The sequence below is a fragment of the Candoia aspera genome, chromosome 2, assembly GCF_035149785.1.
Source record: "Candoia aspera isolate rCanAsp1 chromosome 2, rCanAsp1.hap2, whole genome shotgun sequence".
Taxonomy (NCBI): Eukaryota; Metazoa; Chordata; class Lepidosauria; order Squamata; family Boidae; genus Candoia; species Candoia aspera.
In genome coordinates, this window is record NC_086154.1 from 122,072,991 (window position 1) to 122,097,778 (window position 24,788).

The 24,788-nt window shown below is 39.4% G+C and overlaps 1 protein-coding gene across 2 annotated transcripts in view; it reads right to left on the minus strand.

Annotated features, from left to right (window-relative positions):
* Positions 1-9,217: 9,217 nt before the first annotated feature.
* Positions 9,218-24,788, minus strand: part of GNA13 (G protein subunit alpha 13) — a 40,432-nt gene continuing 24,861 nt past the window's right edge. The window contains exons 3-4 of one of the 2 annotated variants that reach the window (XM_063293468.1): positions 12,758-12,808; positions 9,218-11,448 (exon numbers count right to left, since the gene is read on the minus strand). In XM_063293468.1, coding sequence (XP_063149538.1) covers positions 10,861-11,448; positions 12,758-12,808 — 639 coding nt within the window. In that variant the 3' untranslated portion in view covers positions 9,218-10,860. The remainder of the gene's footprint in view (positions 11,449-12,757; positions 12,809-24,788) is intronic. The other variant, XM_063293469.1, reaches the window with a different exon arrangement.

A 24,788-nucleotide genomic window follows, 5' to 3' on the forward strand; every position in this document is an offset into this window, starting at 1 on the left:
AGGGCTTCCTGTGAATCCAAAAAGTAACATTAAGCCAGTAAACCGGACTTAAGAATGTTGTGCAGACATAGCCAGTATGTCTAAGCAAATGAAGGTGTTTCAACATTAGGTAGCAGTACAGTTCACCCCTTGGGAGAAGAGCAATGACAAATCTTGATAAAATAGTTAAGAGCAGAGACATCACACTGACAACAAAAGTCCGCATAGTTAAAGCAATGGTGTTCCCCGTAGTAACATATGGCTGCGAGAGCTGGATCATAAGGAAGGCTGAGAGAAGGAAGATCGATGCTTTGGAACTGTGGTGTTGGAGGAAAATTCTGAGAGTGCCTTGGACTGCAAGAAGATCAAACCAGTCCATCCTCCAGGAAATCAAGCCAGACTGCTCACTTGAGGGAATGATATTAAAGGCCAAACTGAAATACTTTGGCCACAGAATGAGAAGAGAGGACACCCTGGAGAAGGTGCTGATGCTAGGGAGAGTGGAGGGCAAAAGGAAGAGGGGCTGACCAAGGGCAAGGTGGATGGATGATATTCTAGAGGTGACGGACTCATCCCTGGGGGAGCTGGGGGTGTTGACGACCGACAGGAAGCTCTGGCGTGGGCTGGTCCATGAAGTCATGAAGAGTCGGAAGCGACTAAATGAATAAACAACAAACAGTTCACCACCCAAGCAACAGTAGGCAGCTGGGTCTTGCCAAAATTTTGGAGTCTGCTGCAGAGACTTTTGTGTGAATAGCATTACAGACCCATAGTTTGGGATTCATGGCAGCCTTTGTACAGACTACACACAAAGGCCTCTGCAGCCATACGCGTGGATTTCTCTCCCTTGATGCCAGAGTGCGACTTCTGGAGGGGTGGGGCTGCTCACGCGGTGAGCTGTAAGGTAGAATGGAGCTGTGCTCTTACTACCAAATGACTTTACATTTGGTCAAATTGCACACAGTACTAAACAATGGTTTGTACAGAATGCTGAGCTCAACTGTGGCTGGCTACTTTGTGGCTCAATCTGTTGTGTGAACCAAGTCACTGTTTTGTTTCAGTGAATTAACCCAAGGATTTGGATTAGTATTATTTAGTGCATATTATTTAGTGAAGAATGGTTGTTCCTTAACAGAGCTGAAAGCACAGCAGACAGTAGTATAATACATTACAATGGACAGCTAAGATTTCGGCATGATCGACATAAATGGGGTATCGCTTGGAAGCAACATAGCAAATTGATGAGAGTTTTAAGAGAGAATACGCTGTCCTCACTGCAGTAATAGATAACAATGACATTTATTTGATTGCTAAATCTGGGAATAACTGCCCCAGTTTAATTAGTGAACAGTGCAAGGATGGAGGCATATGGGATTTATATATTAACTAGAGTATTCTGAATTTTATATAAAAGAGGCCATTCTTATTCATTAGAATATTAGCTTTTGGAAACAAATGAATGTACTACTGTAATATGCATTAGCTCAACGCAACCACATAAGTGATGGAACAAAGTGCTTTGAAGTTATTTGTTCCAGCATTCAGCACTTCCTCATATGCATTTTTGTAGCAGCTAATATCTTCAGCAAAGGATCGTTATCTTGCCGTAGTGCTGGAGCTTGAGCACCTCAATGATGCCGTGAGCTAAACCGTGAAGGGCCACCCAAGATGGGAAGGTCATGACAGAGAGCCCAGACTAAAGGCGATCCCTGGGGAAGGTAATGGCAACTCACCCCAGTATTCTTGCTGTGGAAACGAAATGGATCAGTACAACCAGAGATATGTAGGTATACCATCGGAAGATGAGACCCCCAGGTCGGAAGATGGTCACAATGCTACTGGGGAGGAACAGAGGATGAGTTCAACTAGCCCCAGACGCGATGACGCAGCTAGCTCAAAGCCGAAAGGACGGCTAGCGGCCGACGGTGCTGGTGGTGAACGGCAAATCCGATGTTCTAAGGATCAACACACCATTGGAACCTGGAATGTAAGATCTATGAGCCAGGGCAAATTGGATGTGGTTATTAGTGAGATGTCAAGATTAAAGATAGACATTTTGGGCGTCAGTGAACTGAAATGGACTGGAATGGGCCACTTCACATCAAATGACCACCAGATCTACTACTGTGGACAAGAGGACCACAGAAGAAATGGAGTAGCCTTCATAATTAATAGTAAAGTGGCTAAAGCAGTGCTCGGATACAATCCAAAAAATGATAGAAAGATCTCAATTCGAATTCAGGGCAAGCCATCTAACATCACAGTGATCCAAATATACGCCCCAACCACAGATGCTGAAGAAGCTGAAGTAGAGCAGTTCTATGAGGATCTGCAGCACCTACTGGACAACACGCCTAAAAGAGATGTTATTTTCATCACGGGAGACTGGAATGCTAAGGTGGGCAGTCAAATGACACCTGGAATTACAGGTAAGCATGGCCTGGGAGAACAAAACGAAGCAGGACATAGGCTGATAGAATTTTGCCAAGACAACTCAATGTGCATAACAAACACTCTCTTCCAGCAACCTAAGAGACGGCTTTATACATGGACTTCCCCAGATGGACAACACCGAAACCAGATTGACTACATCCTTTGCAGCCAAAGGTGGCGGATATCTATACAGTCGGTAAAAACAAGACCTGGAGCTGACTGTAGTTCAGATCACGAACTTCATGCACAATTTAGGATCAGACTAAAGAGATTAGGGAAGACCCACAGATCAGCTAGATATGAGCTCACTAATATTCCTAAGTAATATGCAGTGGAGGTAAAGAATAGATTCAAGGGACTGGACTTAGTAGATAGGGTCCCAGAAGAACTATGGACAGAAGTCCGCAACATTGTTCAAGAGGCAGCAACAAAATACATCCCAAAGAAAGAGAAAACCAAGAAGGCAAAATGGCTGTCTGCTGAGACACTAGAAGTAGGCCAAGAAAGAAGGAAAGCAAAAGGCAACAGTGATAGGGGGAGATATGCCCAATTAAATGCAAAATTCCAGAGGTTGGCCAGAAGAGATAAGGAATTACTTTTAAACAAGCAATGTGCGGAAGTGGAAGAAGACAATAGAATAGGAAGGACAAGAGACCTCTTCCAGAAAATTAGAAACATCGGAGGTAAATTCCAGGCAAAAATGGGTATGATCAAAAACAAAGATGGCAAGGACCTAACAGAAGAAGAAGAGATCAAGAAAAGGTGGCAAGAATATACAGAAGACCTGTATTGGAAGGATAACAATATCGGGGATACCTTTGATGGTGTGGTCAGTGAGCTAGAGCCAGACATCTTCAGAGTGAGGTTGAATGGGCCTTAAGAAGCATTGCTAATAACAAGGCAGTAGGAGACGACGGCATCCCAGCTGAACTGTTCAAAATCTTGCAAGATGATGCTGTCAAGGTAATGCATGCTATATGCCAGCAAATTTGGAAAACACAAGAATGGCGATCAGATTGGAAAAAATCAACTTATATCCCCATACCAAAAAAGGGAAACACTAAAGAATGTTCAAACTATCGAACAGTGGCACTCATCTCACATGCCAGTAAGGTAATGCTCAAGATCCTGAAAGTAGACTTCAGCAATTCATGGAGCGAGAATTGCCAGATGTACAAGCTGGGTTTAGAAAAGGCAGAGGAACTAGGGACCAAATTGCCAATATCCGATGGATAATGGAAAAAGCCAGGGAGTTTCAGAAAAGCATCTATTTCTGTTTTATTGACTATTCTAAAGCCTTTGACTGTGTGGACCATAACAAATTGTGGCAAGTTCTTAGCGGTATGGGGATACCAAGTCATCTTGTCTGCCTCCTGAGGAATCTGTATAACGACCAAGTAGCAACAGTAAGAACAGACCACGGAACAACGGACTGGTTTAAGATTGGGAAAGGAGTACGGCAGGGCTGTATACTCTCACCCTACCTATTCAACTTGTACGCAGAACACATCATGCGACATGCTGGGCTTGAGGAATCCAAGGCTGGAGTTAAAATCGCTGGAAGAAACATTAACAATCTCAGATATGCAGATGATACCACTTTGATGGCTGAAAGCAAAGAGGAACTGAGGAGCCTTATGATGAAGGAGAAAGAAGGAAGTGCAAAAGCTGGCTTGCAGCTAAACCTCAAAAAAACCAAGATTATGGCAACCAGCTTGATTGATAACTGGGAAATAGAGGGAGAAAATGTAGAAGCAGTGAAAGACTTTGTATTTCTAGGTGCGAAGATTACTGCAGGTGCTGACTGCAGTCAGGAAATCAGAAGACGCTTAATCCTTGGGAGAAGAGCAATGACAAATCTCGATAAAATAGTTAAGAGCAGAGACATCACACTGACAACAAAGGTCCGCATAGTTAAAGCAATGGTGTTCCCCGTAGTAACATATGGCTGCGAGAGCTGGATCATAAGGAAGGCTGAGAGAAGGAAGATCGATGCTTTTGAACTGTGGTGTTGAAGGAAAATTCTGAGAGTGCCTTGGACTGCCAGAAGATCAAACCAGTCCATCCTGCAGGAAATAAAGCCAGACTGCTCACTTGAGGGAATGATATTAAAGGCAAAACTGAAATACTTTGGCCACAGAATGAGAAGAGAGGACACCCTGGAGAAGATGCTGATGCTGGGGAGAGTGGAGGGCAAAAGGAAGAGGGGCCGACCAAGGGCAAGGTGGATGGATGATATTCTAGAGGTGACGGACCCGTCCCTGGGGGAGCTGGGGGTGTTGACGACTGACAGGAAGCTCTGGCGTGGGCTGGTCCATGAAGTCACGAAGAGTCGGAAGCGACTAAACGAATAAACAAAAAAAAGCAGCTAATATGCTGGCAAACCTTAGTGTTGTGTCCTAATTTACACCCTGATATTTTATGTGTATTTTATAGACATTTCTAGATGCAACAGTGTGACAATTTTTAAAGTTAAGCAAACAGGTTGTAATACTCATACTACCAGACTTTTACACCAATCATGTGTTGGACTATTACCCACAAAATATGTACTCCATGTTTGTTTTTGGTCAGACAGACCTATCTGAAAGTTTGTAAGTTAGTATGTAACATCAACATTGTTCATAAAATAGCTGTAGTTTTAGAAATGGTTTAAATGTCAGTTCTACTTTAATAATTATATATTTTATTTCTAGATTTATAAATTTCATAATTAAAATTATTATAATTTTATAATCATTTTTTACTTTTTTATATTTTTACTCGCTGTTACTATTGCCGATTTAATTGAGGGTTTCATGACTTACTTGTCTCTATTTTAATATACAATATAGATGTTTTAAATGTTTTGCTATGCTATACACCTTGTAAGCCACCAAGAGTCAATAGATTGTGGTGGGGTATAAAGGGGGCATGCATGTTATTTCTAACAGAACAAAAATCAAATTAAATTAGCTTGTAATATTGCAAGCAATATATTCAGTATTTTCAGAATGCATAGTTAAACAAGTCTCTTCATTAAGAAAGTTGTTTCCTGTAATACACACCCAGAGAAGGGAAGCAGAGATTTTATCTGTTGTTCACATTAAAACAATAACATGGTTTTAAATTGAATTTGCTGAGTTCCTACAATGAGATACGTAGAAAAAAGACAAAATACCCACTCTTGGAGCTACTAACAAGTGGTATAGAATAAAATACCTTTCCAGAATGGCTCAGTTTAAGCCATCATGGATCAAGAGATTGCTTTTAAGAACTGATTGATAATGAGCAAGACTGACATTAAGAGTTAATGAAAGTATCTTAATTGCTTAAGCCTAGGGAAAGTGGCAAGAAAAACAGCTTGTTATTCACCATTGCTGTACAGATTGATGCCCAATTATTTGTTAAAATGAAAGAAATTTTTAAGGGAAAAAGAGGAATATGTCTTTCTGCTTTTGGCACCAAGATTTGGCTACTGAATTGTTATTTGTGTAAGTATCTTGTATATAATGAATACTACTTGCATTATTTGGCTTGATTTGAATTTGTAACTATCTATAGATATAAGGGACATGGTGGTGCTGCGGGTTAAACCGCTGAGCTGCTGAGCTTGCTGATCGGAAGGTCAGTGGTTCGAATCCGCATGACAGGGTGAGCTCCCGTTGCTAGTCCCAGCTCCTGCCAACCTAGCAGTTCGAAAACATGCCAATGTGAGAAGATTAATAGGTACCGCTTCGGCGGGCAGGTAACGGCGTTCTGTTTAGTCATGCTGGCCACATGACCACGGAAGTGTCTGCGGACAAATGACGGTTCTTCGACTTTGAAACGGAGATGAGCACCGCCCCTAGAGTCGGACACGACTGGACTTAATGTCAAGGGAAACCTTTACCTTTACTATAGATATAAGTAGTTGGATAAAAATAATGCAAGCAAACTTAATGCCAGTAAGTTTTAAAAGTCAGAAAAGATTGGATTTTTCTGTTGGTTATAAGTTGGACTTCAGATAAGCCTGCTCCAGTCATTTTGGCTGGAATTATAGCTTTTTCCATCTGTCCTGTCATTGTGCAATCTCAGTTACTTTTAAAGGGAAGGAAAACTTAATAAATTTTACTCAACACAGGCAGGACTTATAGGTGAGTAGAAATAACTTCAGATCAGTCACATGGATAGCAGTGCAAGAAAGATCAAAGGCTCTTTCCTAATACAGTGATTCATATTCTGGTCAAAGTCCTTTTTTTGGCCAAAATAATACCCTTGAAAAATTTAACTTGGTTCATATAGCAATTTAAATAAAAAGGTGGTTTGCTTCTTGTGGGTTACCATGTTGTATGAACCCAAACAGCAATTGTTTATTCAGCAAAGCATGACTTTGTGTAGTCAGGACATTTAAAACACAAGGATCAAGAAAGAGACTGCAAACAGTGGTTTATCTTAAGCAAGAATCACTAATATTGTGGAAGATTTTAAGTTTGTGGGGCTCTTATTTAGTTGACATTGAAATCCTACTTAAAAGCAAGGACCAATAGAAACAGCATCAACTTAGCACAGAAAGTGTAACTTTTGTTCTCTTTCTGTGCATTTAACTTCTCTCCATTAACATTTGTATCGGTTTAGTGCATAAAGTCTCAAAAGGTTTTTTTTTGACTGACTGATGCAAAGTTGATTCCTTAATCCTTGCAAAAATTATTTAAAATAATTAAAAGTAATTAAAAATTAAAAATTAAAAAAATAATACAAAATTAAAAATACACTAAAAACTAAAATGAAATTTAGTTGATAGCTTAATTAAATTTAAAGTTTAACTTAAAGCTAGGTTGTCAAAAATGATTGTTTGACAACAAACTAAAAACACTCCTAAAGTACAAAGATACAGACTCACGAGGATGTATATTGTTTATTTACTGTCAGTAATTTACTTTATACAAGGCAATATTAATGGCTTGAACACTTGCAAATTATGTACAGAGAGCAATGTACAACTAAATGAAGCTTTTATCTTTTAGTAATCAAACCATTTTAAATGATACATTTGAAGACCTTCTTTAGAAATAATTTATTGCCAACCATGGACAAAAAGGAGTGGGGTGAATTTACAAAGTAGTAGATTCTCTTCTTCCCTAGAAAGTTACAAAAGATACATGTATTTCAAAACTGTATAGCCAGAAAACATATACCTCATTTATACAAAAGTAATACAAATCATGGTTTCATTAAAGATTCTGTGGGGCCATTACAAAATATGTTTTACAGACAACTTTATAGAACATAACCTATTGCTGCTGTTGAAGAATGTGAAAGCAGTTTGAAATAATTGGCAATCATCTGCTTTCAAGTATAAGATAAAGAAAACTGAAAAGGATGCTATTACAATGCTGTATAATCCTTTTAAACCTGATTTTAAAATATGTCTGTGTTGTACCATTAATCAGAAGTTCTTAAACAACTGCTTTTTGAACAGATGACCATAGCACACACAAAGCCTAACCAACAGCTTAAGGAGGAATTTGTTACTGTTACCTTGATTTAAATTTAGCCTTTAAAGTAGGGCCAAGCAATGTATGGTTGCCTGATGTTGAATGTTAGTTTTTAGCAATGCAAGCTAACATAGCCAGTTAGGAAGAATAACTGCAGTTGCAGTTCAGCAACATCTGGAGAAACACAATGTCCAGTTCTGTTCAATCCAGAACTGAAATCAAATTTAACTTTAGAGAAAAGCACCTGCCAGACTGTGGTCACAAAGCATCAGGACCATCTTTCCAACTCCTTTCTTTTCTCACAGGCTATATTCAAACTACTCTTTGGTGTTATTTTTACAAGAAGTTGGGAATGAGGCAAGAGTACTGTTCCATTTTGTATTTTCACATACTTCACAGTGAGAAAATACAGGATTTCTCAAGCCTTGAGGAATGGTTATCTCTATTGAGTTTCCTCAAAATAAGGCACGAGACTAAATACGTGTTTATTTAAAAAATGGCCTGGTTAAAGTTTAAGGAAATAAAGCATGCAAGCACTTAAATACCTCTGCTTTTGACTGTAGATTTTAAAATACTGAATTTTGTGAAAACCTAAAATACAAAAAATATCAGTTGTTTATACCACTGACATCAAAAGAAAATTAGATACTTTTTAAAAAGTCCTCATGAATTTGAAAAACTATCACACCAAATAAAAGGAATTTTTAAAAACCTTTGTAAAAAATGTTCCTATGAAGGCCTCTGGCAACCTAGAATTGTACTTGAGAAAACTAAGCCACTCCTGTTAGCAAGAATTATTTTTAATGCCTGTTTTATTTCAGACTACAGAACACATTAAGAATGATACAAAAAGTACCAGACACCCCAAAGGGGACATTAAAGTCTGTACCCAACAATATTCAGAGCCCATGAATTCATTACAGTAATAGGACAAGAGGATATATATTGAGATTTATAATGATCACTTAAGTTAATGTGTTGCACAATTTCTTTAATTTTATTTCCAGAATAAAACATTACCCTAACAAATTTCTTCATTGTCCTCTAAAAGTCATCTTTCTGGAGTTCAAAGGAAAATGCATACTCTTTAAACAGTACTCTGTTAGCAGTATTGTAAAATTGATCTTTAATTTCTGCATATATATTGTTAGTTTTATGTATTAACTTCTGTTGGTTTTAACTGCTATATAGAAGTGATTAAAACAAGTACTATGTTTAAAAGCTCTTGCAAAAACATTCAGTTCCCTCATTATAGCAGTGTTGGTGGAATTCTAAAACAACACTAGTATGGAAAAAAATGGCACCCCCCATCCCATATGTATTTTGTTTCACCTTAAGACTCTTGAAGGTTCTAATTATGTTGGTTTTGTATTTCATAGCAAAAATGCAATAATCATTTATTTGTACTACGTTGTTATTTTAAGCCCTTTTCCCCCAGCCAGGTAAACTGGTAATCACTGTAAGGCCACTATAAAAAACAACAACAACAACCAAGAGGCACTTTAGATTGTAAGATTCTGCACCACTTAACCATTTACTGGTACTGGACTAGGCCAATTTCTGTTAAAGCATTTAATTGGCACACAGACACATTACCTTAATCTAATGAATGGCAAAACCAAATTGTTTTTCAAAAATATAGAAGCTTTGTTAATTGACTTCCTTCTACAAAGATTACAGAATAGTTGTTTTTTTTAAAGAGCAATAGCAATGACTAATAGCAATTTGCCTGTTAACAAATGAAACAAAAAAGGGAAATTTGCTGCTAATTGTTCTTCTTACCCATCAAAGTAAATACATTTTATTGCATTAGAACATTGGAGCACAAGTGTCAATCCCTTTTGTAAATGTTCTCTTTAAAACTTAACATGATAAAACCTAGGATAAAATGTAAAGTTCAAGGTGTTCAGAATTACAGGTGATAACTGGCTTTGCCTCAACAATAGCCTAAGCTCACAAAACTATTATTTCTACTGAGTATTTCATTGCAAAGCCAAGTCTTCAAAATGTGCAACTGAGCCAGAAGGTGGAATCATTTTTTAATTGTATCTTTTTTTGTAATGTGTCGTTCATCTGATCTCATTCAGTTGCTTTACACTTTAATTCATTTTTAGTTCTTTTGGCCAATATAACAGCCACTAGTGTGTCAACTACAGCTGTATATACTCAGTGTGCTAGCCTTCTTTACTAAGTTACATTTGTCATCTATAAACAGAGTTGCTGTTTGGGAAAAACAAATCTTGTGCTTGGCTTCCTCCATTATCTAAATCACTATCTGTACTAACTGAAAAAAAGGAGTGTTCTCAGACAATGGCTTATTCATGGCAACTGAGGGGGACTTTCAAAGCTGCAGGAAGCAGCTATTTGATTTAAGTTAGCTGAGGCTCAAAATGTAAAATCACGGGTTTTTGTCAGACTGTATGATCTAGCAAAAGCCAATCAAGACCAATAATTCCTATGCATGATTCATTTTGACTGAATACTCAGTGGCAACTAATTCCTTTTCTGGTACCATCTGAAAGCACTCTCTATTGACATGGAAGCAGAAGTGCATTTGTAAACTTGAAATATAGGTTAATTATTTGACAGAGCAAAGCCATTTACCATATACAACAATTGGTGGTGGTTTTCTAAGCTAGGAAAACTCTTCAATAGCTCCCTCAAATTCCAGCCACTTCAAAGAACTTTGCATGTTTCCAAATAATTTCTTTCGAGCACGTATCTACAAGTTAATAGTTCAGGCTTCATAGCTGAAAAAGACAGAATAATTTAAAATCTGGAGTTAGCTTTTTTAAAAAAGTTGATGTCTATTAAAAGTTAAAAGATTCAAGATAATGAAGAGGAAGAAGTTAAAGCCTGGATTTTGATTTTAAGAGAAAATGGCAATAAGAACAGCAGCAGCAGCTTTTACCCACACATGAGGTCTGACAAGACCAGGTTTACTTTTCAAACTTCTGCTGTAAACTATTAATACAAACCAGTCTTTTCAACATCACTGTAGCATGAGCTGCTTGAGGTTATCATGAAGGATGGTATCTTTGACATCACGGAATACCAGACGAATATTTTCTGTATTAATAGCAGTGGTGAAATGGTGGTATAAGGGTTTCTGTTGCTGGTCCCGGCGTTTGGTACGAAAACAATCCACCAGGAATTTTTGGACATCTGTCAAGTTGTGGGGATCCCCTTCAAACTCTGGGAAATAGTCTTTGATGCTCACTTTTTGCACTTTTTCTTCAAGCAAGTCTGTCTTGTTCAGGAAGAGAATGATGGACACATTGCTGAAAACCCGATTGTTGACTATAGTTTCAAAAATGTTCAAAGATTCTGTAAGGCGATTTGTTAGCCGATCTTCCATAAGTACCTGATCAAACTCACTTGATGAAACCAGGAATAGTATTGAAGTGACACTATCAAAGCACTCAAACCAACGTTTTCTTTCTGACCTCTGGCCACCTACATCAACCATCTTGAAGGGAACATTTTTAATCTCAAAATTGTACTCATGTATCCCTTTTGTAGGTCTTCGTGCTAGCAGAATATCTTGCTGGGAGGGAAGGTAATCCTGGGGGGAAATAATCTGAGTTGTTAATGCAATAACTGAAAGATAAAATAAATGATCTTAGAACATTTGAAAGAGAAAAAAAATAATTACATTTTAAGAAACTTCACTGTATCAAATGTAATATCAAAAGCTAAAATAGTGATAACTCTAAGTTTTTAAGCAAACTAATGGCAAAACTTATTTTAGATTCCTGTTTTATTGAGGCAAGTTGGCACTAAGAGTTGTAAGAATCTAAAACAGTATGTAACATTACATAAAATCCATGAAAACAAAAATTTAATTTTTCCCTGAAAAATGAATAAATTCAATTCAACCCTGCCACCTTAAAAGAATAGTTTCAATAGGAGCACTTTGAATGAGAAAAATAATAAAGATTAGCATGCTCACACCAAACAGAATTATAGAGGGATTTTTTAAAATAGAAAAACATATAAAGGAAAGAGTCAGCTCATTACTTTTCAGTCTTTTTTGTAAACTAATACTTATGAACAATTTTATAACCCTGATGCTATTTATTAATTTGTTTGTTTGTTGAATTTTATTACCACCCATCTCCCCCCCAAAGGAGGGACTCTGGGCAGTTATTACAATTATGCATAGCATTAAATGATAAAGTCACCATGTTTCTGTGTTAACTGCAATAAAGATATAAGCAGCAGATTTGAGGCTGCATTGTATACATAAACAAATAGCATTTTTACATGAACAATGACACACAGAACATATTGGATCCCTCCTCACTTCCATGCTTTAGGCCTTTCCACCACTGTTAACTGGTAAAGATACACATTTCTAAGAGCACTTGTAATGTACCCTATGTGGGCAGGTATTAGATCTAACTGGATTCTAGCGAAATGAAACCATTAACCAGAGTTAATAGACTTTTTAAATTCTTAAGTTTGTAGCTCTTAGGAACTAGATGGATGGGTTCCCACTTAACTATGAGAAGTAGGTCAAAGAATTACAGTTCAAGTGGCTTTAGAACAATCAGCAAACAGCAGACAAGGGAATACACAATATCACTGGATCTTAGAACAGCATAGAGTCTGCAGCATTTAGCTTACACTAGAATCAAATATCAGTTAAATTCAGTTATAGATCAGGAATGATGCTGTGTCTTATTGATATTATAGTTGTTTGTTTTAATATACATGACACAAAACAAAGAAAGCCCCTACCTTTATCAAAAGTACAGACAGATAAAATGCATTCTCTCACCTTTTATATGTATAATTAGCTTTAACCATTTGAAGCTAAAAATAAGACAGAATTCCTTCTAGCATTTCATAGTAATTCAAAGACCAAATTTAGGATTAAAACTTACTGGGTCTCCAAGTTTATCCAGGTTGTCCAGAAAGTATTTTATAGACTCCCCCTAAAGTGAAGGATAAATACAATGATCAATTATGCTCTGAAATATACTTTTAAAGAACTATTTAATGTGAACTAAGTTTTTGGTGCATGAAAGTTGCAGCCAAATTTTTAGTACTCACTTGTACAATATACTCTTACCTTTTAATGTATGTGAGTTCAACCATTTCTCACTTGATGGTGCTGTTAAAATCCCACTTTTCTATAACAGTCACTTTCAGATCTGCTGTGTTCTAGTTCTGCTAGTTCAAGTATTCTGACATCCTACTACTGGGTTCCTAAAAATAATCCTCCAAGCTAAGGATACTAGTTGTATAATAATCAATAAAACAGTCACAACTTCTAATTGTCTTACCATTGGCTGGAGCTAGCTGAATGGAGGCAGAACTGAAGTGAGAGAAATTAGCAAAAAATACATGCTTAGAGTTGAGAAACATACAGCCACTCCTCACTGAGCGGCTACCTCGTTTAGCAACCTTTTTCAAATACAACGGTATTTTTTAAAAAATCATTTTCCGACCAATGCATGCAACCAAATTTCATGCACCTGACAAGAATACATGCTGGAGTGAGAGAAACAGCGGTGTAGCTGTACGAGATAACTTTATGTAAATGAGACAGCAGCAACCAGTGACATTCACAGCATCTCTCTTAGTCATGTGTTAGAGACCATTTCTAATTTAAGGAACAGATTGTAGGTGCTAAACAAGGATAGGGTGTAGAGGGACTATTGCTAAAAGTGAGACATAAGTTAGAGATAAAGACACTGATTTTGGAGACTGAGATTCATTGGTCGACTTGTCTACAAAGGGATCCTTCTCCCATACAACCAAGTTCCTATAATACTACTACGTACTTTTAATTAATAAATTAACAGTATAGGGTTCAGGTTAACCCTAACCCCTTATATTAATTAAATATATACACCTTCATGCAAACAAAATATATGTTAGTACTATGCAAGATACATAAATATCAATTTGAAAGGAAGTCTTACCACTGTACTTTACAGTTAGCATCCGCTTTCTCTTTATTAAAAAAAAATCCCAGTGCTACAAACCATGGCTGGAAGAGGTAGAGGAGAATGCTATGGGGGGAGGGGCAATAGTGATATACTGGTCAAGGTGGGACAGTATCATGCAGGCTCCACATTACTGAGTTCTGGAAGCAGCACTAGTTGATACCATGAGAAAGAAAAGCTGCTGCTGGTAGACAAAATCTTCCCTTAGCTCAGAAGAAAGAGAGATTGACTAGCCTATTTGGTTCATGGTTTCCTGGAACCAATCTGAATCTAAGAACTAACAGTCAATGGGAGGCTAATTGCCTTCACACGATTTACAACTTAAAGATCACGGTGATGGTGTTCGGAAAGCACCAGAAGACACTTCCCACCATTGAAGCAGCCCTCAAAACAGCCCTAAGGACAGTTCTGCATGGGACCTTTTTGAGCTGAATATGTAAGACCCATATAGCGTTAACTGCACCCACTTCAAGGTTCAGCAGAGGCAATGACAAAAAGCATTTTTCTCTGTCAGGGTTGTTGAAGCATCTGCATAGGCATCACACAAAAGTCCTTGCAACTATTTGCAGCACTAGGTGCAACATAGTTACCAGTTAGCAGCAAGGCATCTTTTCTAAAACAAATAAATTGCCACAGCAATGGGCAAAGCAGCAATCAGTGGGCAAAAGTCAAGATGGGTCAAATATACTAGAAGTAGCGTGTGGTCTCCTAAATGACAGCTTTGAACAGTCATTCAGCATGGCAGATGATACTAGGTACCAGAGTCTCCTCAATGCACTTATCCTTACCATAGAATCCCCTCACCTACTATCTTCCAAAGGGAGGTCATGCTGTCTGTGAATCAGGTGGGCAGGACAAAAGTATTGGGACAGTTGCAAGCAGCATGACTTGGCACTAGCATGTATTTCACCTCAGACGTCTGGTCAAACCAAGGGCATGCACACTGCTCACCTCCCTGCAATACTGGTGGAAGTGGACCCCTCCTGTGCTAGAAGATCCTGACATAAATGGATACTGCTTCACACTGAGGTGACTGATACTTGCCTACAAAGCAGACAAAGTGAGGGAACCATGTCTCAAATGGCTATTAGGACAGCTAAACCTCTGACAGTAGGACTAAAACAATGACCAGCAAGAGGGCATGGCTTACAAACATTTGCTGAACAGTTCACCTTCTGCAAATCATCATACAGTACAGTATGCTCTTAAGTCTGGAATTTGGAACGGGCCATCACCAGGGTCGGGTAGTTTTGCACCATGAATTTTAAATTACTGCTTGCTACTGAAAAGGCTGAAATTTAACGCTCTTCAAACCCGCCACTCACCGCCTGGTACCATTCCAACCACACATACTTCTGTTTCTGTGTCTGCATGCTCAATTCATGATGGCTGTTTTTTTAATTGATCCCCCTTAGCTTGTCTTTTTAAAGTTTTATTTGTATTCCTGCAAACCGCTACTGTCTCAAGATATGCCAGTGTTTCTTTTGTTTCTCACTGGTTCTATTATTGCTATAATCCAGTACATAGTTCACTACTATTAACCCAGAAGCAGCCCAATTTACAGAACTCACAATGTTTGGAAGAACCTGAGCTGCATGTAAATATGTTCTGTTAACTCTTTCAGTTCATATACTTAAGAACACTTATTTTCCAACCTTATTAACTTACTAACTTCAGGTTAATTATTATATACTCTTTTGTGCTATTACCAGTTGATGCAAAACTGCCAAATTAACCCTCAATAAAAAGTTACATTACTTTTTTTGCAGCAAAACACAAACAACAACAAAATAGTTTTGTGGCACCCTAAAGACCTACAAATTGATTATCACAGCAGCTTTTATGCATCACAGCCAACTTTGCTGGATACATCAAGTATAGTTTTGTGAGAGAAATATTATACAAGGGTTGAATGAAAAGTAATGCCTCCAAACTTGTCACAAAAAGATGGTAGTAATGATGCGCTAAAAGCTCTGACATGTTCTTGAGCATCTTTTCTTTAACTACAGTTGGCAGGAAGTTGCTGTGAGAAAAGGTGGTGTTACTACTGTTCCTGAAATGGAAACCTGCCATAAATATTTGTCTGTGTGCTTTAAGCAATGTGCTGTGATTGAATTTTTGACTGCCAAAGCAGTCCTTCCAACTGAAATTCACTAATGAAATCAGTAGTGATGGAGGTGAAGGCATTACTTTTCATTCAATGCTTGTATATACCCGCATTTGTTTTTCAGGTAGGAGAATGGGAGAGGGGAAAGATGAGAGAGGGAAGTGCTTTGGAACTGACCAGACAGGAGCACTTCAACTTCCCAGGACTCTGTCTCTGACCTCAAGATGCCCATCCTTGAAAAGACAGATGAGAGAGACTGATTTCATTGTGAAACCACCAAAAAGGAATACATTAGAAGGTTTAACACAATTTATTGCTGATTAAATAAAGATAATTAAACTACTTATGTTGACCAGGTATTCAATACAAAAGTATCTCTCACATCTAACTTGTTATCTGTCTGATCATTTCTAAAGCAATTCTGCTTTTCACTTTTCTTTCTACTATTTGTATGTTTTCTATTCTCTCTCCACCCTGAAATGCTTTGTGGAAATGTAATACTTCTCTCTTACAAAACTATGCTCCATGCATCTGCTTACACAGATTGTGATCCATAAAGTTTATGCAGCAAGTTTATTGTTGATCTTTAAGAAGCCAAAAGAATATTTGTTAGTTGTGCCTCAGAGAAAAAGCTAACAGCAAAGTCACCAAAAGTATCTTAAGCCTCCACAGAAGCAGCACATTATTTTCAGCAGGAAGATAAACTAAATGTAAGAACTGACACCTCGGGTCCCAATAATGACCTGACTCATGCACTTTTGAAATATGCAGAATTCAGATTTACTGAGAGTAGTGTACAGATCAAGAGAAAAAGCTGCGATTAAAGATTCCCACCTAAACTACCTAACTAAACCTTACCCAATACCATACTCCCCCTTTACATCTCTTCCCACCTAATTCCAACGGTCAGCCATACCAAGCACAGATGTCTCTGGCAGTACGATCTTGACTTCCCCCCCACCCTTAACCCAAACAAAATAGTTTCACTCTCCTTGGTGTTTCCCCTCCCATCTGGTTCTTGACATGCATTGACTCATTATGGCAAATGAAGACGATCAGACAATTCATCCACCAATTCATCAATCATTTGATTGTGGAGTCTGACACGAAACAAGCATGGGTGGGTAGGAATGAACATGTCAATCCTGGAGTTGTCAGAGAAAGCATATATCTACTTCCAATTTATTAAACTCGATCAGTAATCTTGTGTTAAGTCTAAATTAGTATCAGATTTAAATTAAAATTAGGGTAAGTTTTCAGTTAAGCAAAGTTAAGAGTTTTAGGAGGAAACAATTCTGCATTTGATGCAACTGCAGGGACTTAGGACAAACGCTGATACTATGCTTGGTGACTATTACGTACAGCAAAATTTTGCAAGAGTAACTGTTTTAGTCTGTTGCAACAACAAGAAAGCCTACAACAGGTTGATTACCTGTAACTCATTCTTTAAATAGTAATCTGTACAATCAGACACATGATTTTACAACCACCTAGGACTCCATTTAGAACATTCTATAGCTCAAAAGATTCAGCAGAAACTTACTTTTTCCTATATTCTACAAATTCTTTGGGGGGTATGCTTTTTCCACATGCATTTACTGTACGCAGCAGAACTGACATTCATACAGTAGACAACCTGTCAAGAAAACTGTACAAATGTAATCATACTGTTGAATTCACCCTCCAGAAATCTGTAACCTTACATTTACAAAGAAAAGCCAATATTGATAGTTTTCAACCATTAAATAGATACTTTAATGCAGTCTGTAATATGCAGGAGGAAAGTTTTATTTCAGGTCCTCCATTCCTATATTTTTGATTCCCTGTCTCCATGATTCACTGACAATTCAGGAAAATAAGGGCCAAGTGCTTCTAACAGCTTAGCAAAAAAAAAAAAAGTTCAGAAAGATCTAAACTATATCCAATTGGAAGAAAAATGAAATTTTGAAGCATAGAAATATTGTGCCCTGCCTGAAAATGCCTCTTAAAAAGAAATATTCATTCACAATGAATAATTTACAACAGGACTATCCATCCATCCATCCATCCATCCATCCATCCATCCATCGCATATATTTGGATTTTTAGAGTATGTCAGAAGCACTTTCACAAATTGTCTGCTACGAGGGTCATGGTCAGTCACAGAATACACATCTGTCAGAAGCAAAATTCCTTGCAACCAGGATGCTATTCTATTGTTTAAAAAAATCTGTTCAATTGTGTCAGTTCTTGGAGACTGCTTGGACAAGTCCCTGCAGCTTACTTGACAATGTTTTTCAAAAGTGATTTGCTGTTTCCTTCTTCCTAGGGATGAGAGACAGTGACTGGCCCAAGATCCCCAGATGGCTTTCTGCCTACGGCAGGACTAGAACTCATAGTCTCCTGGTTTCTAGCCCAGTGCCTTAACCACTACACGAAATTGGCTCTCAGCTATTCTATTAGGCATCTGTAAATCTTACTGTTACCGCCTGCCCCCGGCACCCACCCAGCCCCCCAATCTGTAGCGCCAGCCCATGGCACCTGCCTGTTCCCTGCACTCCATAGAGCCCACCTGCCCACAGCTCTCGCCCACTGGCTGGGACTTCCACTTCTTCCCATGTTGCAGTCATGTGAGGTCCTCACTGAATGACCCGTGAAGTCCTTGGGTTACTATGGCAACTGGGACTGCCATTGCTAAGCAATGCAGTCACATGACATCAAGCTTTACAACCACATCGCTTAGCAATGGAAATTCTGGTCCCAATTGCTGTCATAACCCGAGGATTACCTGTAATTACAATTTAGGATGTCAATATTACAAGCTTACATTACTTGACTTTTTCATTTGACATTGAGTATAGAATTAGATACAAGAAACTGCTGCAGACTGCATCAAGGTATTTGTTATACACTAAAGGTTTGGGTCTCTACTTGATTACTTAGTGTTCAAGTTTCCATTGTGTAGTTACTTATGTGTGTATATATATATACATATATATATATATATATGCAACATGTTGAGGGACGCAGTGGCGCTGCGGGTTAAACCGCTGAGCTGTCGATCGGAAGGTCGGCGGTTCGAAACCGCGCGGCGGGGTGAGCTCCCGTTGCTCGTCCCAGCTCCTGCTTACCTAGCAGTTCGAAAACATGCAAATGTGAGTAGATCAATAGGTACCGCTTCGGCGGGAAGGTAACGGCGTTCCGAGTCGTCATGCTGGCCACATGACCCGGAAGTGTCCTATGGACAACGCCGGCTCCAAGGCTTAGAAACGGAGATGAGCACCGCCCCCTAGAGTCGGACTCGACTGGACTTTACGTCAAGGGAAACCTTTACCTTTACTATGCAACATGTTAATGAAAGAAAAAAAAGATAAACGTAAGCATTAAAATATCAAAAAATAATTTAAAAAGGAAAAAGAAAAAGAACTATTGGGTTTCTAACTTCCCCCTTTTTGTACATCTGCTGATTTCCAATATTGTAGACATTTAAGCCTCTTTAGAAGCCAGACTGTAGCTGGTTATATCTGCCATGCTGCATGATATATTATATGTATGGGAACCATTCTTGCTTAAATTTGGTCAACTTTCTATTGTGTATGTATGTATGTGCGTGCAAGCACATATATATACACATACAGCATATCTGCATATCTGCACACCGCATATCTTCCAAGTTTAAGTTCAATCAGATATTATCAGAACTGTATCTTTCTTCCAGTGTTGAGCAAAATTTATTCTTATTGCTATAAGCATGCATCTCATTAACTTATGTTTCTTGTTGATTTTTTCTGAGATTATACCTAATGTAAAAAGTTGTGATTTCATTTCAAATTTAAATTCCTATTTTCTGCATTATACGATGTATATCTTTCCAGCTAGAGATGAAATTGGTGGGCTTATTCCCTTTGTCAAATTCCATTCCTTTATCAAACGTTGTCTAATGATATGTCTTTTTAAATTTTTCTCCTCCTTCATATCTCTGCACGATAAACATTTATGAAGCTATTGGCTAAGCTGGCTCCTAACAAAATTGCCATTTTAACTATTCAGCAATTTCATCCACTCTGTAATCCATGACAGGCAGCTTGCTTTATGATACAGTTTAAAATTTGGAAGGGTAAGACCACCTCTCTCTTTGGAATCCTGTAGGATGGTTTAATGTTGTTGAATTAAACAGATGTAGGCACTGCCATTTGAACTCCTGTGTTCTATAGGGCCAATCAGCATATTCTTTAATCTAATTCTAGTTCTGAAGGTTGCTTGGATTTTTGTACATTAAGTCTACAAAGTAGACTTCCTTGCACCTTTGGAACGTTAAAATAGGCCTTTACTAAATTCTCTTGGTCTTTAGCCAATGCTTCTGAATAATCATGGGACATCTGTTCTTTCGTTGAATTCTTCAGTGCTATCCAGAGCCAAGTTCAGCTACAGGCCCCAAATTTTCCCCCCTTTTTCCAGTTGAGAGATTTGAGTAAACTACAGATGCTCACTGTTATGCAAACTAATTCATATTCAGCAACTATGCCATTTTCAAAGAAGCTGTATAATGTGCTTCTCTCTATAACTGCAAACTCAATAGAAGAAAGCTGAAGCAAATATTTTGCTACAGTTATATAAATGCTGGTTCCTTGTGTATAGTAGTAAAGGAGGCATTAGATCTTTTAACAACAGATCAGAAGAAAAACCAGCATTTTCTTCTTAAATAGTATAATATTTAAGAAGAAACAGGCAGCAGAATTAAGTTATCTAATGAAATAATAGGCAGCAGTATTGCAAGCGAAACTCTCCCCACGACCCGAGTTCAATCCCAGCAGAAGCTGGATTCTCAGGTAGCCGGCTCAGGTCGACTCAGCCTTCCATTCTTCCGAGGTTGGTAAAATGAATACTCAGCTTGCTGGGGAAGGTGACAACTGGGGAAGGCAATGGCAAACCACCCCAATACAGTCTGCCAAGAAAATGTCGCAAAAGCGGTATCCCCCCAAAGGGTCAAGACATGACACAGTGCTTGCACAGGGGACCTTTCACCTTTCACAATACTGCTTCACGAAGATTTTATCCTGACAAAAAAGACCTTAATCTAGTACAGTTTCTGCTATTAAATTACCATCAAATTAAAAACAACAACACTGAACTAGATTGGATTCAATTTGTTGATAATCTTTACACATTTAGGAAATCTTAAAAAGTAAATAGCTTTTAATGCAATATGAGCATTAAACCATCCTTGTGTCCACCATGTCCATGCCTTTTTCCCTTTAAATTTCTTTCCTCTCTCCTTTTAAAGATTTTATCAAACACATCCAATCATGATTTTCTCAGCCCTTCCCCTTCCTTTCAAACTACTCACTATTCATATATTTGTTTTGGTTTTGATCCTCGTTATCTTTTTGTGTGATCAAACCAGGTGGAAACAAGGATGGTGTAATGAATGCCTATTCTAAAACACTCTCAGACTCATGAGCAGGAATTCAAAGATATCATATTTATTAAAGAATAGTGTGCAGGATCACAAAGAAAGCTGAGAATGATAAAAACACGCCAAATACAAACTAAAAACCCTCGGTGCAAGTGAAATCCCTCCCCCCATAGAATCTTCTCAAGTTCACAATCCCAGGTGCTCCTAACAGCTTCTGATGGTCTGCGGGAAAAGTCCTTGAACAGAGCACATAACCCAAACACATTCCATTGAAATGAACACAGATACAGAGCTTGGTACAAGGTTTCACAGCAGCTCCTTCCCAAACAGAAACGTGCGTCAGTGCCAAGGCATGTGAAACGTTACGATGTACAGTGCACACTGAAACAGTGAACATGACATACTGCCCCCCCAAAAGAAAGAAAACACTAAGCAGCAGGCTTCAAAGGGTAAGCCAAGTGGAAACGGCGAATTAAATCAGGAGCGTTAACGTGGCGAGCAGACACCCATTCAGGATGAGGAAAGTGTTTCCATCAGACCAGATACTGGAGGGTGCCGCGAAGCTTGCGAGAATCAACGACCTCCTTGACCTCAAAGTGCTGTTGACCGTCAATCATGATCGGAGCAGGAGGAGGAGGTTGGGGATGCCAGCGGGAGGTGTGGTGGACAGGCTTGAGCAAGCTGCAATGGAAAACAGGGTGCAAGCGTTTCAAATTGTGAGGCAGGTCCAACTTAACAGTAACTGGATTGATAAGACCAACAATAGGAAAAGGACCAATGAACTTGGGAGCAAGTTTTTTAGAGGGTTGTGGTGACTTGATGAATTTGGTAGATAGATACACCTGATCCCCAATCTTGAAGTCGTGTTGCAAGGAACGATGCTTATCGGCTTGGAACTTGTAAGCAGCCTGGGCATCAGCCAAAGCCTGTTGAATCACCGGCCAGGAATCAGCAAGCTTAACAGCCCAGTCAGAGGCAGAACATGTTTGGGAAGGGGGTTGTGGCAGTTCAGGGATGGGGACAAAGTCGTGACCAGAAACCATGTGAAAAGGGGTTTGTCCGGTACTTTGATGGACAGCATTGTTGTAAGCCACTTCAGCAAAAGGCAGTAACTCCACCCAATCGTCCTGATGGTAGTTAATGTATGCTCTAAGAAATTGTTCAAGGGTGGAGTTTAAAATCTCAGTAGATCCGTCAGTCTCAGGATGGGACGAGGTGGACAGCACCTGTTTGGTGCCAATCAATTTTAAAAATGATTTCCAAAACTGGGAAGTAAACTGTGTCCCGTGGTCGCTGACCAAACGGGAGGGGCTACCGTGGAGACGGTAGATGTGGATGAGAAATAGGCGCCCCAATTGCAGGGCCGACGGGATGGACGCACATGGAATGAAGTGGGCCTGTTTGGGAAAAAAATATTTTACAACCCAAATGACAGTTTTCTTCTGACTGGGAGGAAGATCCACAATAAAATGCATAGAAATCTCATCCCAGGGATGGGACAGGCTGGCCACAGGCTGCAGAAGCCCCTGCGGTTTCCCCCCTTTACGTTTTGACATTGCACAAACAGGACAGGAAGCCACAGAGTCTTTTACATCGCGTCTCAAGGTAGGCCACCAGAATTGACGACGAACCAAATGCAATGTTTTAACAAAACCAAAATGCCCAGCAAGTTTATCATCATAGGAATGCTGTAAAATGTCAGGTCTTAAAGTTTCGGGTACATAAAGGCAGTGTTGCACCCATGCCAGACCGTTATCAACAGAAACAGTGTCTTTATTAGCTAGCAACCAAGTGTCAGATTTCAGCGCCTGGAGAAAGTCTTTCTGTAACTGGCAAGGAACTTGCACTTTCCGCTTCCCAGACTGGGCTGGGGGTGGGGATGCCTGCGCACTGGTCTGGCTCCAGGTGACAGCAACTAAGCCCAGTTGTGGTTCAGTGAGAACAGTCCCAACCACATCTGCCACGTGGTCAAGGTCCTGAGGAAAACATGACAAAGCATCGGCCAGAAAGTTTTTCTTTCCCAGAATAAATTTTAACTGGAAGTTAAAGCGACTGAAAAATTGAGCCCAGCGAATTTGTTTAGGACTGAGACGCCGGGGTGTGTGGAGGGCTTCCAAATTCCTGTGATCGGTCCAAACCTCGAAAGGGCATTTAGCGCCTTCCAGGAGATGACGCCAGGCTTCCAAAGCGGCTTTTACAGCAAAAGCCTCCTTTTCCCAAACATGCCACTGGCGTTCGGTTTCAGAATTTTTTTCTGGACAGATAAGCACAGGGTTTTAAGTGATTTTCAGAATCTCTCTGGAACAATATAGCCCCAACTGAGGAGTCAGAAGCATCGACTTGGACCACAAAGGGGCGTTCAGGATCGGGGTGCTGTAGAATAGGCTCAGCAGTGAAGAGGGTTTTTAACTTCTCAAATGCTGCCTGGCATTCAGGCGTCCAATTCAGCACTGCCCCAGGGTTTTTTACTTTGCGTGTCTCCCCCAAGCCCTTGGTACGGAGTAAATCAGTGAGGGGCAAAGCAATCTCAGTGAACCCCTGGATAAATTGGCGATAGTAATTACTGAACCCTAGGAAACTTTGCAATTGCCTCCGGGTGCGGGGACGTTCCCAACTTAAAATCGCCTGAATTTTTGCAGGGTCCATTTCAATGCCCTTGTCAGACACCCTATAGCCCAGATAGTCAAGTCGGGTCTTGTGAACCTCACATTTGGAAAGCTTGGCATAAAGTTTGGCATCTCTAAGCTTGCTTAACACCTGTTTGAGGAGGCGTTCGTGTTCCTCCTCGGTTTCAGTGTAAATGAGAACATCGTCTAAATAAACCAGGACCCCTTTAAACAAATGATCGTGTAATACTTCATTAATCAATTGCATGAAGACTCCGGGCACCCCTGCCAACCCAAAAGGGAGGACTTTGTACTGAAATGAACCCAGTGGGCAATTAAAAGAGGTTTTCCACTCATCTCCAGCTCGTATGCGGATGCGGAAATAGGCTTCATGAAAATCGAGCTTGGAGAAAATCTTGCCCTTAGTCAAGTGAGCTAACATGTCCTTCATGAGCGGAAGAGGGTACTTGTTGCAAATTGAGATGGAATTTAACCCCCGATAGTCCGTACAGAGTCGAAGCGTGCCATCTTTCTTTTCCTGGAATAGCACAGGGGCCCCAACTGGGGAATTTGCAGGTTCAATAAACCCCCTTGACAGATTTTTGTCAATAAACTCCTGTAATGCCTCAAGCTCCTTCTGAGTCATTGGATAAATTTTTGGCTTGGGCAATTGAGCGTTGGGAACCAACTCTATCGCACAGTCAGTTTTCCAATGGGGGGGTAGCTGATCTGCTTCCATTTCCCCAAAGACGTCTGCAAAGTCTTGGTATCGATCGGGCAAGCCTTCTAAATGTGCCAAGCTAGGGCACGACGTGGCAATTGCAGCCCTTCCAACCCCCGCACGTGAAGCTCTCT